Below are 17,719 nucleotides of genomic sequence, written 5' to 3'. Positions count from 1 at the left end.
TCTGGTTCCCAGCCCCCCCTGCTCTGACCCACTAGATCCCCACATGCTGACTCCTAGTCCCCTGCTCTGTCACCAGCAATGCGCCTTTCCCAGCTCACGGATGAGAACCCAGGTGTCCTGATTGTTTAGGAACCTGCTCAACCACTTCTAAAGCCAGCACCCTGCTCACCTTGCGCTCTGCCTGCTTCCCGTGAAGGGCCCAGGATCAGCCCCGCGGGCCCCCCCGTCACACCCAGGGCTGCAGTATGGCTCAGATGTGTGGGCTGGTTTATTCCTCCTGCTGTCACCCCCTTCCCCTCCCCCCCCACTGTTCTGCCGGAGCCTCAATGGAGTTACTGTCCATGTGCCGCTTGGCCCGGCCCAGGATTCAGATGGAAAATTCCATGCCCACGAAGCCGGCCCCGAGCAGCAGGATGCCTCAGGCCGCGATCGCAGGCCTCACCGCATCAAAGGAGGCCATTATGCCCAGGCTCGCTGCCGTGCCACGAGTGACGCAATGCTGCCAGTCCAGCACTCTTCAGCCCGCAGGCGCCCAGCATTGTAAGGGGGGGGGGGGCACTTCACGTGGCATTGGTGAGACGCCACCTCTGGGGTGGGACACGGCCGCTGTTTAACCATCCCGCAGCAACACCCCAAGGGAACTGCTTGCCCAGCGCTGAAATGCAGCCCTGTCTGGGGTGGAACATTCCAGCTGCTCAGCAGCCACACAGCACAACACGTTGAGGGCAGAGAGCGGGCAGGCGGCCGCACCTACCGTGCCAGACATGCAGCGGGAAGGTAACGCAGCCCCATGCACAAAGCCCCAGCCAAGCGTGTCAGAGGATCCAAGCCCCAGCCACGCACCCAGCCTCTGGGCAGGGCTCTACCCCCAGGGGCTCCCGAGGGATGATCCATCACACCCAGATTACAGCTCAAACGAGCGCAGCATGACACACGCCGAGCCTGCCTGCTTTGCAGTGGGTGGACCCAAAGCGAGACAGATCTGCCGTGATGTCCCCCCGTCAATTAATCCTCACGAAGGGGGGTGGAGGAGGGGCTGGGCTGACAGTCCCAGGGGGGCCCCCAGCTTGAACCCCCGTTTCTAGGCCAGTGTCTTCATGTGCACTTCTGCAGCCCCGGCCCAGGTGTCTCGGTTGGGCACCCACAACTAATCTGTGGGGGACCTCAGCGTGTCCTGCTCTGGGCGGGGGAGGCCAAGGCAGCCGGACCGGTCCGTGCCCACGGGCGCTCGCTCGGCTGTGCCAGGTTCCCCAGCTCCTCAGGCCGCTCCGGGACAGAGCAGGAAGTCAGACCCGCACACGACCCCCCGCTGCAGCCTGGTTCCGGCCTCTGCCTCCCGGCACTTAAACGCCCGCCTTTGGGCAACCCGGCAAAGTCGGGCCCAGCTCGGCAGCCAGCGGGAGCCCCGCCAGAGAGGGAATCATTACAGCTGGAGCGAGGGGGGCGGGGGAGATCGAGATTCCCAGGCTATTTCAGGGAGAACAAATCAACAGCGAGACAGGTGCCGAGCCCGCCGCAGCCGCCCGGGGATATTCGTTACCGTCCAAGGGCATCAGAGTTTCCACATGGCCCCACTGTCCAAGCTGTTCTTACGGCCCGGCTTGAGCTGAAATCGGAGCCCCTCGGCCGGGTGGGCGGTTGTTACAGACCGTGCAGGATTGCAGGGGAGCCTCGGCCCAAACGCAGCGCTGAGCCGGGGCCCCGCCAGAGGCCTTGCACGGCTCCCCGTGTTGGTACATGTGGCTCCCTGATTCATCTCCTGCTCCGCTGCCATTCAGTGCTGCGAATGCTGGGGGTGCTCACCAGAGGCTGCAGGCCACGGGTGCACGGTCACTCGTACATCACGAGCGCAGGCAGGCGGACGGCGTGGGAGACAGCTGATCCGCAGGCCGGGCTTGCCCTGGGTTTGGCCGCTCAGTAACTCGCCGAGGGCCAGGAAGCCAGCTGGCTAGCCATTGCTGTTGAGTGGAACGAGTCATGAGGGTTCTCGGCCCAGTTAGCCCCACTGCCGGCCGGTCTGGGACCCAAAGGGCTGTGGGAACTAAACATCCCGCTGGCCCCAGAAGGGGAGGTTTGAGACACATGGGCAGGGCTCTCCTGGGACTGGAGCTGCGTAGGGGGTCGGTCTCCAGGGCTCGATCCCCTTAGAGGGCAGCCCAGCCCCCCCCCTGCATTTACACCAGGGGGATGTGAAAGGAGCAACTGTGCCAGGCTGCCAGCCAGGGCAGCCTGTGTCGCCGCTTCGTCAGCCCCACCGACCAGCCGGAGACGGTGCTGCCCGCCAATTGACAGCAGCTCAGCACAGATCTGGGGCTCCCAGCTCCTGCCAAGAGCCCGGCAGGAGACACCGTTCAGGGCGGGGCTGGACGTAAATCTCGGCTTGTCGGCCACCAGAGCAGCTGGGACATCCTCCAGCCCACGGGAAGTCGTTTAAAACACGGGCCAGACGCCACTGGTCCTGCTGTCCCCCCGAGAACAGGATCTGGGGACACTTCAGACCATCTGGATCAGCGCCCAAGGTCCGTCCAGTGTCCCATCTCCGACAGCAACCGCAGGGGAAGGGGCGGGACACCCCCCAGCTGGCAGGCGTGCGATCCATCTGCCCCCTGCGAGGCCTCATCCCGCTCCCCAAGAGACCAGCTTCCACCCTGAAGCAGGAGGTTCTGTATCCCTCCCCAACATTCAGTTCGTACAGGGCCCAGCGCAATGGAGCCGCGGCCCCAAACCTGCCAGCGTCTCTGCGCGATCCCCACTGCCAGCCGCAGCGGTACGGCACAAGCGGGAGAGAGGTACGGCTACCAGGATGTTTTTTATTTCAATATATTAAATATATATTAATCAGAAAAAAGTCACATATGGTAAATCCCGAAAAAATACACAAATATAAATGTTGATTTTTTGTTTTACGTACAAGTTTATATACAGGAAAAGGCCAAAACGAGAGAGGAAGCCCTCCCAGGCACAGAAAGCCACATGGTTGTCAGCAGATAGAGAACAACAAAATAGGCGTCTCCCTCCCAGCCTTCCCAGTGCCCCTACTTGTCTCTCGCTGCCTCTGCAGTTCTCAGCTGTATTTACAAGGTTTAACCCCCCTCTATTTACAGAGACGTCTCTGCAGCGGACAGGCGGGACGCATCCCATGTGCCACGGCCACGGCACGGCTCCGTCGCTCCCTGGGCAGCGTTGCAAAAGCACAAGGGAGGCAAGAAGCGCTGGGAGGGTCTGGAAACTGCTTGGTTCTGGCAGCTGGGGATGGAGGAGCCCGCTCCCGGCACCATCCCTGCCTGGCCACAGGATGCAGCAGGCGGGCAGGGCAGGGCACCCCTGCGTGTGTCTCAGGACCAGCCCCTCCTACCCAGCGTGGTGAAGCGCCAGCCGTTGCAAGCGGTGAGTACAGAGCCTGGCTGTGGGCACAGGGCTATTGGGCGTCTGAGTGCATCACCTTAAAGGCACATCGGGGTTCTCCACAGAGAAATACGTCGCGATCCACGGGTTTGGTACACGAGACGGGATGCCGAGGCCGAGCGCGGGTCAGCCACCAGGAGGTACGAAGGGCTCTGTCCACTTCCGACAAGTCCCCGAAATCCCGGCTGGCTGTGGGGCTCGCCCCCCCCCAGTCTCTGGAAATGCTCCGTTGATCGTCCCACCCGCTCCGCTCAGGGGGGAGACGTATCTGTCAAAACTCCCGTTTTATAAAGCGAGCGAGCTCCCCGTGGCAGGGGCCTCACGGGTCCCGGGGGGCTGCTCCCCCCTCAGAAGGGCAACGTGTCCATGAAGATTTTGTCCACGATGGGAGGGGGCGGCACCAGGTCCTCCAGCTTCAGGTAGAAGATGCGCTGCAGGCCCTGCGTGCAGAGGGTGCGCAGCTCCGGCAGCTTGCCCAGAAGCTTGGACAGGCAGTTGGGGCGGGTCTGCTCGCTCGTGGTGGACGTCACGTGGTCCTTAAGGCAGCCGACGATTTGGTTCTGGAGATCCTCCACTTTCTTGGGGTCCTTCAGCCCGTGGCGGTCTGGAAAGGAGGAGAGGGGCGGTCACTCCCGGCCCGGCCTAGATCCTATAGCGTTGTGTGCACAGCCGGGCCACGGCAAAACAGGCTTTTGCTCCCGCTGCGGCCTCCTGAACAGCCCCCCAACCCCTGGCCTGTCTCATGCACCCCGAAGAGGTAGGGGTACGGGCACGTTCTGCACCCTTTAACACAAAACCCTCTTCGAGCAGCAAGGCATTCTGGGAACTGCAGTTAGCAGCGGGCCCCTGGGAATTCGAGGCTATGGCAAGGCATGCTGGGAAAAGGGCCGGCGTATATACAGGCTCTAGGCCCCCGCATGCCTTGCTGACGGAGCCAGGTTGTGCTGGAAGCCTGGTTTAAAGAGACAAGCAGATCCTGACGGAGCCTCGGCCCCCCCGCCTGCAGCCTCCAGGGCTGCTGGGATCCAAACAGGCCTAACTGTCCAGGCCTGCCTAGAGATTTGGGGTGCCCCCCCCTCCCCCGCGAGATCTTCCCGGGGCCTGGTTCTTGGAGGGGGGTGCGGAAATCAGGCCCCTCTAAGGAGGCTCATATTGTGCTGAAATCAGGAGTCATTCCTGAAAGTTAATAATGGTCAGAGCGAATTCCGCCCCTTGAGGAGCAGAGCTGGAGGAAGCCAGTTCGCCTAGAGTTCCTGAGCCTTCTCCCACAGCACGAACCCCCCACCCCACCGAGGCCCCGGTCACAGCTTGTAGAAGGCTCTCCTAGTGTTACCACCCCCCCAGCGTGAGCAGTGCAATAACCCCCCAGCCCACTGCCACAGAGGGAGCCCGTGTCCGAGCTGGGATCAGACCCTCTGGCTCCCAGTCCAGTGACCAGACTTGCCCATCCCTCCCCCGGCAGCCGTGCAAAGCCGCCCCACCTGTGATGATGACGAGAGCTGTGAGGCAGGAGAAGGAGGGGACGTCGATACTCATGCGGTGCAGGCTCTGGGAGAACTCGAGGATGGAGTCGATCCACTCCCCGAAGCCCCGCACACACTGCATCCGGTGAAGCACCACCCCGTTGCAAAAGATCAGCTTGCCTTCCTCCGGCTTCGACCTGCAAGAGACGGGGCAGAGCCACGCGTGGTCAGGAGAGAACGGAGGGCAGCCCAGGGGCTCTGCCGGCAGCAGATTGGGAGGAGGGCAGGGAGTGGGGGCAGAGCAGAAACCAGAGATGTAACAGAGGGAGCCTGAGCAGAAGGGAGTACCGGTGACAACAGCCAGGATCCCGGCCCAGTTAGCCAGGCACTAGGGGCCCTACGCAGCAGGTCTGACGTTCAGAGAGACTGGCACCACAGGACCAATCATAGAATATCAGGGTTGGAAGGGACCTCAGGAGGTAACTAGTCCAAACCCCTGCTCAAAGCAGGACCAATCCCCAGACAGTTTTTTGCCCCAGATCCCTAAATGGCCCCCTCAGGGATTGAACTCACAACCCTGGGTTTAGCAGGCCAATGCTCAAACCACTGAGCTGGGCTGTCCGAGTGGAGGGGATGACCTGAGCAACAGCCTCCTTTGAAACGCTAACGGTAGATGGTTTTGCCCAAGGTCCTGATCTCTGAGCCCATCCACCGACCCAGGCTGCCACATCACCATCCCGTGTCTCTAATCTCGGAGTCCAGCAGCCGCTGGGCTGGGCGGGTTACGGAGCAGAGGGGGAGTTACCTGTAGGCCAGCCGCAGAATAAAGAGCTCCAGGAACGCAGATTCCAGAAGCAGGTCCTGATCCTCCTTGGGGAGCTCCTGGAACCCCTGGATCTTCTCCGCCCACTTGCGGATCACATCCATGGAGCCGGTGAGCAGGTCGTAGAACTGCTGCACATCCACGCAGTCCTCCTTCTCGAACTGGTAGGAGAGAGACTCCTGGAACTGCCGAGCACACGGGCAGGGTTAGCTTCCCGCAGGCTGGGCCTCGGCCCGCGCAACTACTCATAGCAGTATGAGTCCCAGGAGAGTGGCCGGGCCTGCGTCTCTCAAAGCCATCATACACCCTCCAGGTTAACGCATGGGCAGCAGAGAGACAGGAACCCGCACCCATCTGGGCCTGGGCGTTTTCTGCTGCCTAGCACCGACTACAGGTCTCCTGGGTTCTCGTCTGGGTTGCAGGAAGGAGTGTGCCTAGTGTTAAAGGGAGGAGGGCTGGGAGTCAGGACTCCTGGGTTCTCTGCTACTGGCTTAATCTGTGACTTTGGGCAATTCATTGCACTGCCCTGCCTCAGTTTCCGCCAAGTAAAATGGGGATCGCCCCTAAGTCGCTGGGGGGGTTAATGGTTTAGTGTTTCTGAAGGTCACGGCACTCCCTGGATGAAAGGAGCTGGATTGGTCCCTGAGCCTCCAGGCCAACCGGCATTTCACTGCCGAGGTCAGAGCCCAAGGCTCCAGCTCCTGGATAAATTCAACGACAGGCTCAGAAACACAGTTGGTGGGATTCATTTGCAGACAAATCCACCTGGGTGCAGAATGCTGGGCAGAGAACCCAGGAGTCCTGACTCTCAGCCCCCTTTGGCCACTAGACAACACAACCTCCTAGGGCCCAAAAGAGAACCCAGGAGTCCTGCAGCCAGGGCGAGGTGCTAGATACCCTGCGTGCGTGTGGGGAAGCTGACGGGGTCAGGTAAGCCTGGGTGTGTGGTCAGCACACACGGCCCCGTGAGCACTGGGCTGCTTTCCTCCAAGAGCCTGAGACCTCCCAAGCCACTGGGAGCCCCGTAGTGAGGCAGGGCACGGCTGGCCCCATGGGACAAGCCAGGCACAGACAGGAGGTGGCACAGCCTGGAACAGAACCTCCGAATCCTGCCACCTGGTGCTCTGCTCCAACTCACTCTCCCTTGCTAGGGCTGGGGAATGGACCCAGGAGTCCTGCCTCCCCACACTCTGCCCTAGCTCATGCCCCGCTCCTAGGGCTGGGGAATGGACCCAGGAGTCCTGCCTCCTAGCTCTCTAACCACTGGGGAACACTGCCTGCCCAGAGCTGGGAAGAGAACTCGTGTGCCCCGCGCACTAGCCAGCAGACCATGCTGCCCCAGACGTACAGCGCCGGAGTTCGCGTCCTTTTATTGATGGCGAGGGCTCCAGGATCCCTTCTCTAACTGCCCACAGGCCCTAGGGCTTCGCCCCCCAAAGCTCTGCTGACATGTGGGCTGCACACGGTTCCCTTCCCAGGCAGGGCTGGGGGGTGGCAGGGAGCCAGCTCCGGGAACCCCAGAATCCTGGCCCCCGGCTGCGAGTTGCAGGTACCTTGGAATAGTCCAGCTTGGTGGCACTGGGTACGGAATCGATGTGCGCCCTGACGAGCGACGTGATGAGGCTGACGGGGGAGGCGTCCTGGGCCTGCTTGGGTTTGGACGGGAGCCGACCTCGGCGCCCCTTCAGGCTGTCCGTTCGGACCACTGGGGAGAGAGGAAAGGAGGACGCGGCTCAGGCAGAGGAAGCGGGTAGGTGGCGCAGAGCGAATCCGGCTCAGGGCAGCAGGAGATGGATGTTATCGTCTGAGCACGAGGTTTGGCCCTTTGCAATGGACAGGCCGTCACGGCTCTAAGCGGCCCCCTGGCCCCACACATAAGCTGCCCCAGCACATCAAGCATTGGCAAAAGCAATGCTACCTAACCACCGCCGGAACCGAGCGCGCCATGGAGAGCGAGCCATGTTCAGAGAAAACGGGACACTGGGGCGGGGAAGAGACTCAGCAGGGTGGGGACGGCTCTCTGCACATCCCGTCCCTGGTTGGTTGCGGCTGCAAAAAACACAGGGGGAACGGCATGCACAAACAAATCCATGCGCACGGCTGGGGATTGGCTGCAGGCACACACAGGAGCTGGGGGCTGGGCTGGGCGGGGGCTCACAAACGTTTGCCCCCAGAATGTTGGAAAATCTGGGGAGATCAGCTGGCTGTGATGATGTGTCCACCCACTAGTGTCCAAGTCTCGCAAGAACAGCTACTGTGTTCCTTGTGAGATTCCAGCCACGTCTCCCACACCCCCAGGCCATCGTGTTCTGGATCCAGCCTGGAATCACAGCCACGGAAAGGCAAGCGAGCATGTGTGAGTGATGCTAAATTGGTGGGAGCTGCACGAAAACAGCGGCATGAGACTGGGTCTGGACGTCCATACACCTGGGGACAAAGGAGCAGCGCGGCGTACCGGCAGCGGGACGGGGATAGCAGGAGTCAGGGCCCAGCTGCCAGGAACACACCAGATTTGTTATGGGGGCTGGACACAACTCCGGCTCTCCAGCCGGCGCCGTCACTACCCAGGGGTTTTCCCTAAGCCCCGGCCTAGCTAGAACTGGCCTGGCAGGGGGACACCACGTGTCGAGCTCTGTACCTTCTTTGACCATGCCCACGGTGAGGCACTTCTGGAAACGACAGAACTGGCACCGGTTCCGCCGCCTCTTGTCCACAGGGCAGTCTTTGTTGGCCAGGCAGATGTACTTGGCGTTCTTCTGCACCGTTCGCTGCATGGAGGAGGAGAAACAAGGGAGAGCATCAGCCTCCGGCGAAGAGGGAGCGCGAGATCCCGGGTGCCCAGAGCTGGGCCTGGACGGAACAAAAGCCCTTCTGTCCCACTGGTATTTTTATAGCAGCGTCCCCGCCCCACGGCGCCCAGTTTCCAGTTTCACATCCGAGGAGCCGTGTTCCCAGGACACGAGAGGGGGAGAGAAACACATTGCTCTCCGGGGGGGGGCGCCCGGACAGCCAGCCACACCTGCACACGTCCATCTGCAGGCAGGGACGGGGGGAGACTCGACTGCCTGCTCTTGGTCTGAGCGGTCACTCCCTCCGGGCCCCGATCCCCCTGCCCTGCCCCCCACCCCGGGGACTCGGCGCCATCCTCCCCACCCCAGACACAGCTTCTCTCCCGCGCAAAGAGCCAGCGCTGCACAGCGCAGGGACCGCAGCTGCTCCCCGAAGGGGCCTGGATCTCAGCACAAGCCGAGGCCTCCCTGAGGCGCCTGGTGCTGGGCCAGAATCACTAGCCGCTTTGGAGACCCTGGGCCACGAGCTCACCCCCCAGCCCTGCCCCCGATGCACAAGCTATGCCAGGCTTCCCCCTCCCCACGTGTGTAACGTGCCGAATCGGGGCCCAGGGGCGTGAGGGGAAAGGGAGGGAAACCACCAGAGCCACCAAGATCTTCCCACATGGCTGGGGGTTCTGGGCCCGGCCCGAGCCCGCTGGGGCTACGCACGGAGGCCGGTGCTCTGCATAATGGGGGCCTTGGTGATGGCTCTCTGCACAACACTCTGCCCCCCCCCCCCCTCCCCCAAGCCAAGCCCAGTCAGGGGCGCACAGGGGCTCGCCCCAGGCAGAATGGCCAAGAGGAGACCCACAGACTCCTTCACTCAGCACATCCATCGGGGCTCCCTCAGGGACCCCACCCGCATCCCAGAATCCTCTGCGCTGGCTGCAAAGGATTCTGGGGCCCATCTGGGAGCAAGACCAGCCATGCGCTGGGGGCGAAGCGGGGAGGTTGTGGGCCTGCCTGCTGGCGAGGGAGGCCGTTGGCTCTGTGGGTTCTCAGGCACTGCCCTGGGTCTCCCCTGGCCCCACGTCCCCACCCCCGGCCCCATACCTTGAAAAAGCCCTTGCAGCCCTCGCAGGTGCGGACGCCGTAGTGCTGGCAGGAGGCGTTGTCTCCGCAGACGGCACAGCGCCCCTCGTTGGCCCCGGGGCTGCGTGTCTTGGCCGGCGACAGGGAGCCGTCCATCAAGGCGGGGCTCTCCAAGTGCGGGGAGGCCTGGCCCAGGGACAGGCCGGAAAAGCCCACCGGGGAGCTCTGGGAAAGCGCGAAGACCTCAGTGTCCAGCCGGTGTGCGGCGGCCGGCGGCACCTTGAGGGGGCTCTGGGAGACCCCGGGGCTGGGAGCCGAGGGGCCGAAGAAGAAGGCTGGCTGGGAAGAGTTGCTTTTCGGCTGCTCCGCCCAGGGCCTCATGCCCTCGTAGTTCTGAGTGGGCGAGTAGGGCCCAAAGGAGCTCTCCCACGCCGAGACCTGCGGGGTCTGGAAGCCTGGGGTGGACGGGGATGGGATGGAGCAGGGGCTGCCGTAATAGTCCGAGCCGCTCGAAGACATGGTCTCGTCCAGCTGGCTGCTGAAGGAGCCGGGGTAGCAGCCGTACACCTGGAAGTCCTCGAGTTTGAAGGAGGTGGGTTGGCTGGAGGCTGGGATCTGGTACAAGAACGTGTCGAACTCCCCGCTGTAGTTCTCCATGAAGGTGTTGAAGCTGGGCAGGGAGGTGGTGGCCGCGATCTCGGTGTTGACTAGGTCCATTGTGAACTTGCTGAGCTCGGGAGTCAGGAAGTCTGCCGGGTAGCGCTCACAGGGCCCTCCGCTCTGAGGCAAGGTCCCATGCTGCATTTGGATACAGGGCATCTCTGAGCAAGGGGGCAAAGGGAAAGGCAGAGGCGTTAACATCAGGCTGGAACCGCACCCGCTCCCCAGGCCAGGGCTCCCCATTCATCGGGTAGAGAACTTGCGCAGGGCACCAGCTCAGATGTGCAGCACATGCCACGCGGGAGGCGGGCTCTAGCCTTTCCCATGGGCCCCAGGGAAATGCCTCTGATCGGGGGGTATAGAGCGAACCATGGATAAGGCACCGGACTAGGAACCAGGAGACCTGTCTTCTATTCCCAGCTCAGATGCCTTGGGCCAGTGGCTCTCAACCTTTCCAGACTATTGTACCCCTCTCAGGAGTCTAATTTGTCTTGCGCACCCCCAAGTTTCACCCTACTTAAAAACGACTTGCTTCCAAAACCAGACAAACATACAAAAGTGTCCCAGGCACGCTGTCACTGAACAATGGCTGCCATAGAATTATTAAATAAATCCATTGGAATATAAACATTGGACTGACATGTCAGTGTCTGGGATATAGAGCAGTATAAACCACTCATGGTCCGTATGAAACTGTAGTTTGTGCTGACTTCGCTAGTGCTTTTTATGTCGCCTGTTGTAAAACTAGGCAAATACCTAGATGAGTTGACGTAGGCCCTGGAAGAGCGCTGCGTGCCTCCGGGATACAGGTTCCCCTGGTTGAGAACCACTGCCTTTGGCAAGCCACCTTCCCTCCCACGCCGGTGTTTACCCTGCGAGCGATTTGGGGAGGGACTGGCTCCCCAGCCCCTACCGTAATCTGCATCATAACAGAGCGACAGGCCTAAAGCCACCGGGGTGGCACCTTGGCAACACTTGCTGTACAAGAACGAACGGCCCTGATCCCAAGAGGTGCGGAGCATAAAAGGAGCTGGCCAGGTCTCTGAGCAGTTCTGGGCTGGCCAGATTGCAAGCGGGAGAAAGAAATTCTATCCTCGAGTGGCATGAGCTGGTCCCTCTGCCCTTCCCGCTGGGGGGCCCAAAGCCAACAAGCCAAGGCTGGCTGGACCACGGAGGCCGAGCTCTCCACTGCTCCTCAAAGTCGGTGCCTCGGCCGAGCACGGCATGGGACTTGCTGCTGCCTGAACTCGGGGGGGAGACGGCCATACGCACTAACCAGGTGCTTCAGGGTGAAAACCCACAGAGGGAAATTTCACCAAATTCAACGAAAATCCACCCGCATGCTGAGGTCTACATAGCTAGAAGCATCTGCTCCACCGCGCCAAGGTGGGGGCTCGACTGCGCCTCGGTCACAGTGGTGTAGATCAGGAGTAACTCCACCCAAGTCAATGGTGTTGCCCGAGCCCCTGGTGGGCTCTGTGAACCGAGGTGTAAGGCCAACCCCCACCTTGGCCCCAGCGACCCGACGAGTGAATGGGGACAGGAATTCACAGGAAGAAGCCGTGAGCCTTGGTATGTGAGAAGGAACCGAGGACACGGCTGTTTTGACAAGCTTGTATCTCACACGGGCCTGACATTAGCCGGCCATGGAGCAGCGCAAATTAAGCACCTGTCAACGCTGCACTCAAGGTGTTTGGAGCCGAGCTAAAGAACTGGCTAGTGTTGGAGACGGGGCTGAAGGTGGAGTCACACGGCTGAGCCATCAGCCCCAACTGAGAGGAATGGTCGTTCTTAGCTGGCCCCACTGGGCAGAAAGGCCATCGACGGAAATGCTTTCACCACAAACAGAGGGAATCGCAGAGCTGCCAAAGGGCCCTGGGGGGGCCCTGCCTCCCCACCCCAGGGGCTTGGCGGGGAAGGTTTGCTGGGCCAAAATACTAGGCTCCAAACCTCCTGGGTGGGAGCGTCGGGTGCAGAGTTTTGATCCTCATTCAAAAGCCAAACATACAGCACGGGCCAGACTCCAGGATCCCTCGGGTCCTGGTTAGGAAGCTAAGTACGGGCCAGGCTCCCAGCAGGTCCTACGCACCCGCTCGCCTGAGTTCTTCGGACACTCCTGCCTCCCAAGCGCCACAGTGGAGCGCGTCTCTGCTGCGTTCCCTCCCGCCGGCAGCCAGCGAAGGGAGCAACCGACTTTCACCGGCATCAAACGAGGCCACTTCGGACTAGAACAGGCCAAGCAGGGCTGAGCCGGCAGCTCTGCAAAGCGTCAGGGCTATGATCGGATGGCAGACGAGGGCGCAGAACGGTGCCTCCCAGACCTGCGGCGCACACGCAGCTCGCTGGGTCGACCCTACCTGAGGGGTTGCCGCAGCCGAGGAGCACGTCCCGGCAGCCCCGGCACGGCACAGACATTGCAAGAGCCAGGCCCTGCCCCAGAGGGGTCAGTCTCGGCAGACAAGACAGAGAGAGGGGAAGGGACCTGCCCAAGGCCACGCCGGCGTCCGGCACCCCAGCCCAGCGGGGTCCTGTGTCTGCAGCCATTCGTACGGATTCTGCCCCATTGCCACATTGTGGGGAGGGCACACTCAGGAGAGTCCCTGCAAACCTATCACCCTGATTTTCCAGGCCCATCCCAGTGCCCCCTGACTGACCTGCTCCCCTCACTGGGCAGAGTTTTGTGCCTGTCTCCGGGCACCCGAAGGAGTTGCTGGCCAGCGGCAGGACCAGCAGGCTGGCTCAGGGCACGGTGCCCCACCAGGCCGGTTCCATGTTACCACCCATTCCCTCCTAGGGGGACCAAAAGACACCTCTATTGGCTTGGCATGCCCCCAACCACAGCCCCGAGCACTTCGCGTTTTGCACCTGGACCCATGCAGCCCCCCCACCCCCCAGCTTCAGAGGAGCCATCTTGCTCTTGAGTTCTCACATTGAATCTGCGGCAGGGGAGGTGTCTGATAACTGCCGGTGCAGAATGGTAACCGACCCATGCCGCTTTGCCAGCTCGCTTTCCTTTCCGACACGCCGGCCGGCCTCCCTCGCTCAACCCGGGGAACAGCAGGGCTGGAGCAGCAGACGGGGCCATATAGAGGAGAGACGTAACAAGAGTCCCCAGGCAAGCTGAAAGCCAAGACAGAAGTCCCCCTTGCAGCAAGATGATAATGTAATTCATATCGCAGACCTTTAAAGGTCATCTTCTGATTGGCCGAGAAGCCGTCCTTAACGGCCTGCAAAGGACGGCGGGAATGTGGAGACATAAGAATTCCCAGCAGCGTTGACACGGTTGCACCATCAGAACAAGGTTACAACGTTCTTCTGGGGCTAGCTGCTCCTTATTCAGGCAAAACTCCCATTGGCTTTGAGAACAGACCTCAGGACCTAGCCTGGTTATTTAAAAAGATCGATCCACACACAGCTCATAGCATCAGCGGACCACTGTCCTCAGCCAGAAGCCAAACTCACGCCCCACCCAGCTCAACGGAGACGGATTTGCTCCAGTTTAACGACGTTCTCTACTCAGAGGCCCCGGCTGGGGTCCCCTTAGCTGCAAAGAAGGGTTGGCCTGGCAGGTCAGGCTCCGACCGAACGCTCAGGAGATCTAGGTTTATTTCCCACATCTCCCTTGGGACTCTCTGGTCCCGGGTGCCCCAGATGAAGAACGGGGATAATAATCATTCTATTTTGAGCGGAAGCTTTTTGGGGCAGAGAACCTCTCTTTCTACGTTTGTGCCGGACCCGGCCCAATAGGCCCCGGACCTCAGCTGGGCTCTGCAGCTGCGGGTAGAATACAAATAAACAATGACTACGAATGAACAAAAGGCTCATCGGGGACTTTTCCTGGTCAAGGGAGACCCAGTCAATGTGTTTCACAAGGGACAAAGCAGTGAAGTGGCCTCATTAGCCAAGCAAAGCACTCGCAGGATCTCCTGTCCCCACCGCGACGTGCAGCCCAGTTATTCTGGGCTCCTAACCAGAGGCTTGGCTCTCGGCAGTTAACAACTTGCTGGGATTTACAGTAGCCCAAGCCGGTCACAGATGCGCTCCGCCCGCCCTTAACGGTGTCTCTGGAGAAGATCTGAAGCGCAAAGGGCCAGGTCCTCGGCTCACGTACGTCACCCTGGCACCACAGAAGTCCATGCAAGGTTGATTTACACCAGCTGAGGATCTGGCCCTGGCGTCCGAGAGCCAAGAGCCCGGCTGCCCTCTCTCTTTGGTGCCAGCTAAAAAGCACCCGGTGCTCAATCAGTAACAATGGTACTGACGGCTTTCCTCCAGTCCTATGTTCGGATCATATTTTCCACCATTGTGGATGACAGACATTCTATAGACACACTATGCACACCTCCACAGCCAGAGCGGTCACTACGCTGCATAACAGACCCATTCAGAACTCGTGAGCAGCAACAGAGCGAAAACTCAAGGCACCTGCGCTCCATACGCCCAAGCTCCAGCTGCCTGAGCCATCAGCTGTTTTCAGTATAGGGCTTATGACACACAGTTGGGTCATTCTAATTCTAACCAGCAGAGGGACCCCTCCCGCTCACACACTATTTACTACCATCTACACCTGTTCCCCACCTCCGCTCTGCCATCGTGGTAGTCACATCAACAGAAAGAACTGCATTGGCTTGTTGTTGCTATAGCAACCCAACAACAACGCTACACACTGCTGAGCCTTTATGTTGTCGGGGTTTTTTTCAATGCAAATTGCTTGGAGTATAAATCACCACCACCACCACCACGGGCAAAATAGGTGATGCCTCGGCCTGCGTGGCCTGAGCCTCCCCACAAGGTTTGTCAGCATTCGCTCTCCCCTTCATAGGGTGACCAGACAGCAAGTGTGAAAAATCAGGACGGGGGTGGGGGATAATAGGCACCTATGTAAGACAAAGCCCCAAATATCGGGACTGTCCCTATAAAGTCAGGACACCTGGTCACCCCACCCCTTCACAGCCTGCGTTTTAAAAATGTGCAAGGGAATGGTCAACAGGAAAAGTCGATTTCCTGGACGATTAAAGCTTACTCTGGGTTTTCGCAGGCCCGGCTTGCTTATTCCTTCCTCATTTTAAAATTCTTCTTAAAGGAGACCGATACACAGATGATGTTTTAAAGCAATAGAAAAGTCCCTCACATGCGCCCCCTGCAGTCTGCCAGATAGTACTTCAAAAATTACCATGCACTATGGACTTGTGCACTTGGTTGCAGCGATGTACATCTGGAGCAACACGACTGAAGTCACTCTGGATTTCCAGCCGTGTAAAGGAGAGCAGAATCTGTTCCCCTCTCTAACTACTCTCCTAGGATTCTAATATGTAGCCCGATCCAGGGAGATGCTGCAGATAATGGCTCAAGACCAGGCCTGTTAATTTTTGATACAAGGAGTATTTATAAGGTGTAAAAAAAACGCACGACCCCCTGCGATCGAATACTGTCGCACAGGGGGTGATAGCACCATGTTCACAAGTCTTTAGCCAAAGCACAAGAGCGCCTCGCCTCCCCTCCGCCCAGGGGGCAATAAATCGACGTTGCCAGCCTTTCAGCACGTTAGAAATGAACGGAGCCTGGGTGGTGAATCTGGTTGCCAGGTGTGTCAAGGGAAAGCTGCGGCTGTTGCTTGGGTCCAGCCAGAAACTGCATTCCTCCCCCCCGCCCCAGCAGGGTCCAGGCTCAGCAACCATATAAAAGGGAGCAAGGTGGGGCCTTTCCTGATTTGCTCCCCTGCACCCTGCTGGTGCCAAGTTGTTTTGCAAGTCAAAATTCAGAGGGATTTTATTTTTATTTAAAAAAAGAAACAAAAACCCAGCTGCTCTGTTCAGAGGCTAGACCAGCCACGCAGCAGAAAGTCCACAGTCTACAGCAGCTCTGCACACGGGTCAAAGGAGGGTCCCCGTTCGCATCCCAGGATCGTCAACACAGAATAATATTGGCAAAGCCAACGAACTGACCATTTGATTCGAGCAGGGGTTCTCAAACGTCATTGCACCACGACCCCCTTCAGACAACAAAAATTGCTACACGACCCCGGGAGGCCAAGGATCAGGGGGTAGCCGCGTTAGTCTGCATCCACAAAAACAATGAGGAGTCCGGTGGCACCTTAAAGACTAACCGATTTATTTGGGCATTTTGGGGGGGGGGGGGGGGGGGAACACAACGAAACCTGACCCCACCTCAGCTCTGCCGCCCCTGGCAGGGGGGCCAGGGACAAAACCAAAGCCAGAGCCCCAACGCTCTTGACGGAGGGGGAGGAGGCAAAGCCAAATCTCAAGGGCCTCAGCCCCAGGCGGGAGGCCTGGAACCCGAGCGCCTCCCCCCACACACACTCAGGGCTGAAGCCCTTAGGCTTTGGCCCTCGGCAATGGGGCTCTGGCTTCGGCCCTGGGCCCCAGCGAGGCTGTCAACCCTTGGCGACCCCCTTAAAATGGGGTCCCGACCCACAGTTTTGAGAACCGCTGAAATAAAGTGCCCTCCTGGATGCCTTGCTAAAGGCAGGGGACTTCAGAGGTGTGTGTTTATGTTGCAGTGTCAGATAACAGTATAAGAATTAGTTGCAACTTATTACATTTAAAGCAGTCTGAAAAAAGTGTGTGTGTGTGTGTGTTAGTGTGTGTTAGTGTGTGAGTGTTATCTTAACCTGGGAGCAGCAGCTTTGCTAAAACAATGCTAAAAGTGAGCCCCTCAGGGACTCAACACAATTTACAAACTTTTTGACTGGGCCAGGTCTGCAACCCCTTGCAACGCCCCCCTGCTGCCCCCTACACACTTTAAGCACTGCATTGAAAACAGCAAAACAAGGAAGCCGAGCGCCAACCTGCCAAGGTGACTGCAGAAAGGAGGACAGGGCTCTGGACACGGGCAAGGTGGTAATTTGCAGAGGGGCTTTAAAGAGCTGTTGGAGAGCTCCCGTTACTTTGCCATATGCCCACAGCAATCCTGACCCACGGTCACTTCTCACACAGCCTTGGCACGCAGCCGGCGCTCAGCGCAACACACAGCATCAAATCTGACCCGCCAACACAAGAGCCCCCCACCCTCCAAATCCACTGGACACCGCTGCGTTCAGACAGCAAAGAGCAGCACCAGACGCTGCCCCTGCAACCTCCACAGCCCCCAGCACAACGTCAATCGAGACTAGAAAAATAAACACAGCCCGCTCAGCGCCGCCTGCATGCACCCCCACAACTCCCAGGTCGGGGTCCTGCAACTTGAGACTCCCCCACGCCAAAGCCAATGCAGCCCGTAACGGAGCCCAGTTCAATGGACAGGAACGCCCCCCCCCATCCCACCTTGCACTTTAACTCTGCACAGGAGACAGCAACACCCCCCCCCCCCATGCAACATAAACCGGAGACCCCCCCCAGCCGCCAATCCCATGCCTCAGCTCCCCCCTCCCCGCCAGGTGAGCGCCCCCCCGCCCGGCCCGGCCCGCGCTCCCACCTGGCGGCACCGCCCCCCCATGCAACATAAACCGGAGACCCCCCCCCCCCGCCAGGTGAGCGCCCCCCGCC

General features: G+C 59.9%; 1 protein-coding gene across 4 annotated transcripts in view; it reads right to left on the bottom strand.

Moving 5' to 3' along the window:
- Positions 1-2,790: 2,790 nt before the first annotated feature.
- The window catches only part of NR4A1 (nuclear receptor subfamily 4 group A member 1), a 28,337-nt gene continuing 13,408 nt past the window's right edge, over positions 2,791-17,719 (bottom strand). For 3 of the 4 annotated variants that reach the window (XM_065576087.1, XM_005308395.3, XM_005308394.3), the window contains exons 2-7: positions 9,576-10,375; positions 8,330-8,459; positions 7,245-7,396; positions 5,674-5,876; positions 4,887-5,065; positions 2,791-4,009 (exon numbers count right to left, since the gene is read on the bottom strand). In XM_065576087.1, the coding sequence (XP_065432159.1) occupies positions 3,753-4,009; positions 4,887-5,065; positions 5,674-5,876; positions 7,245-7,396; positions 8,330-8,459; positions 9,576-10,373 (1,719 nt within the window). In that variant the 5' untranslated portion in view covers positions 10,374-10,375 and the 3' untranslated portion in view covers positions 2,791-3,752. Of the gene's footprint in view, positions 4,010-4,886; positions 5,066-5,673; positions 5,877-7,244; positions 7,397-8,329; positions 8,460-9,575; positions 10,376-13,143; positions 16,331-17,719 lie in introns of those variants that run through there. The other variant, XM_065576088.1, reaches the window with a different exon arrangement.

Source organism: Chrysemys picta, chromosome 22, assembly GCF_011386835.1.
Source record: "Chrysemys picta bellii isolate R12L10 chromosome 22, ASM1138683v2, whole genome shotgun sequence".
NCBI classification, from domain to species: domain Eukaryota; kingdom Metazoa; phylum Chordata; order Testudines; family Emydidae; genus Chrysemys; species Chrysemys picta.
This window is presented reverse-complemented; position numbering and strand designations above follow the sequence as displayed.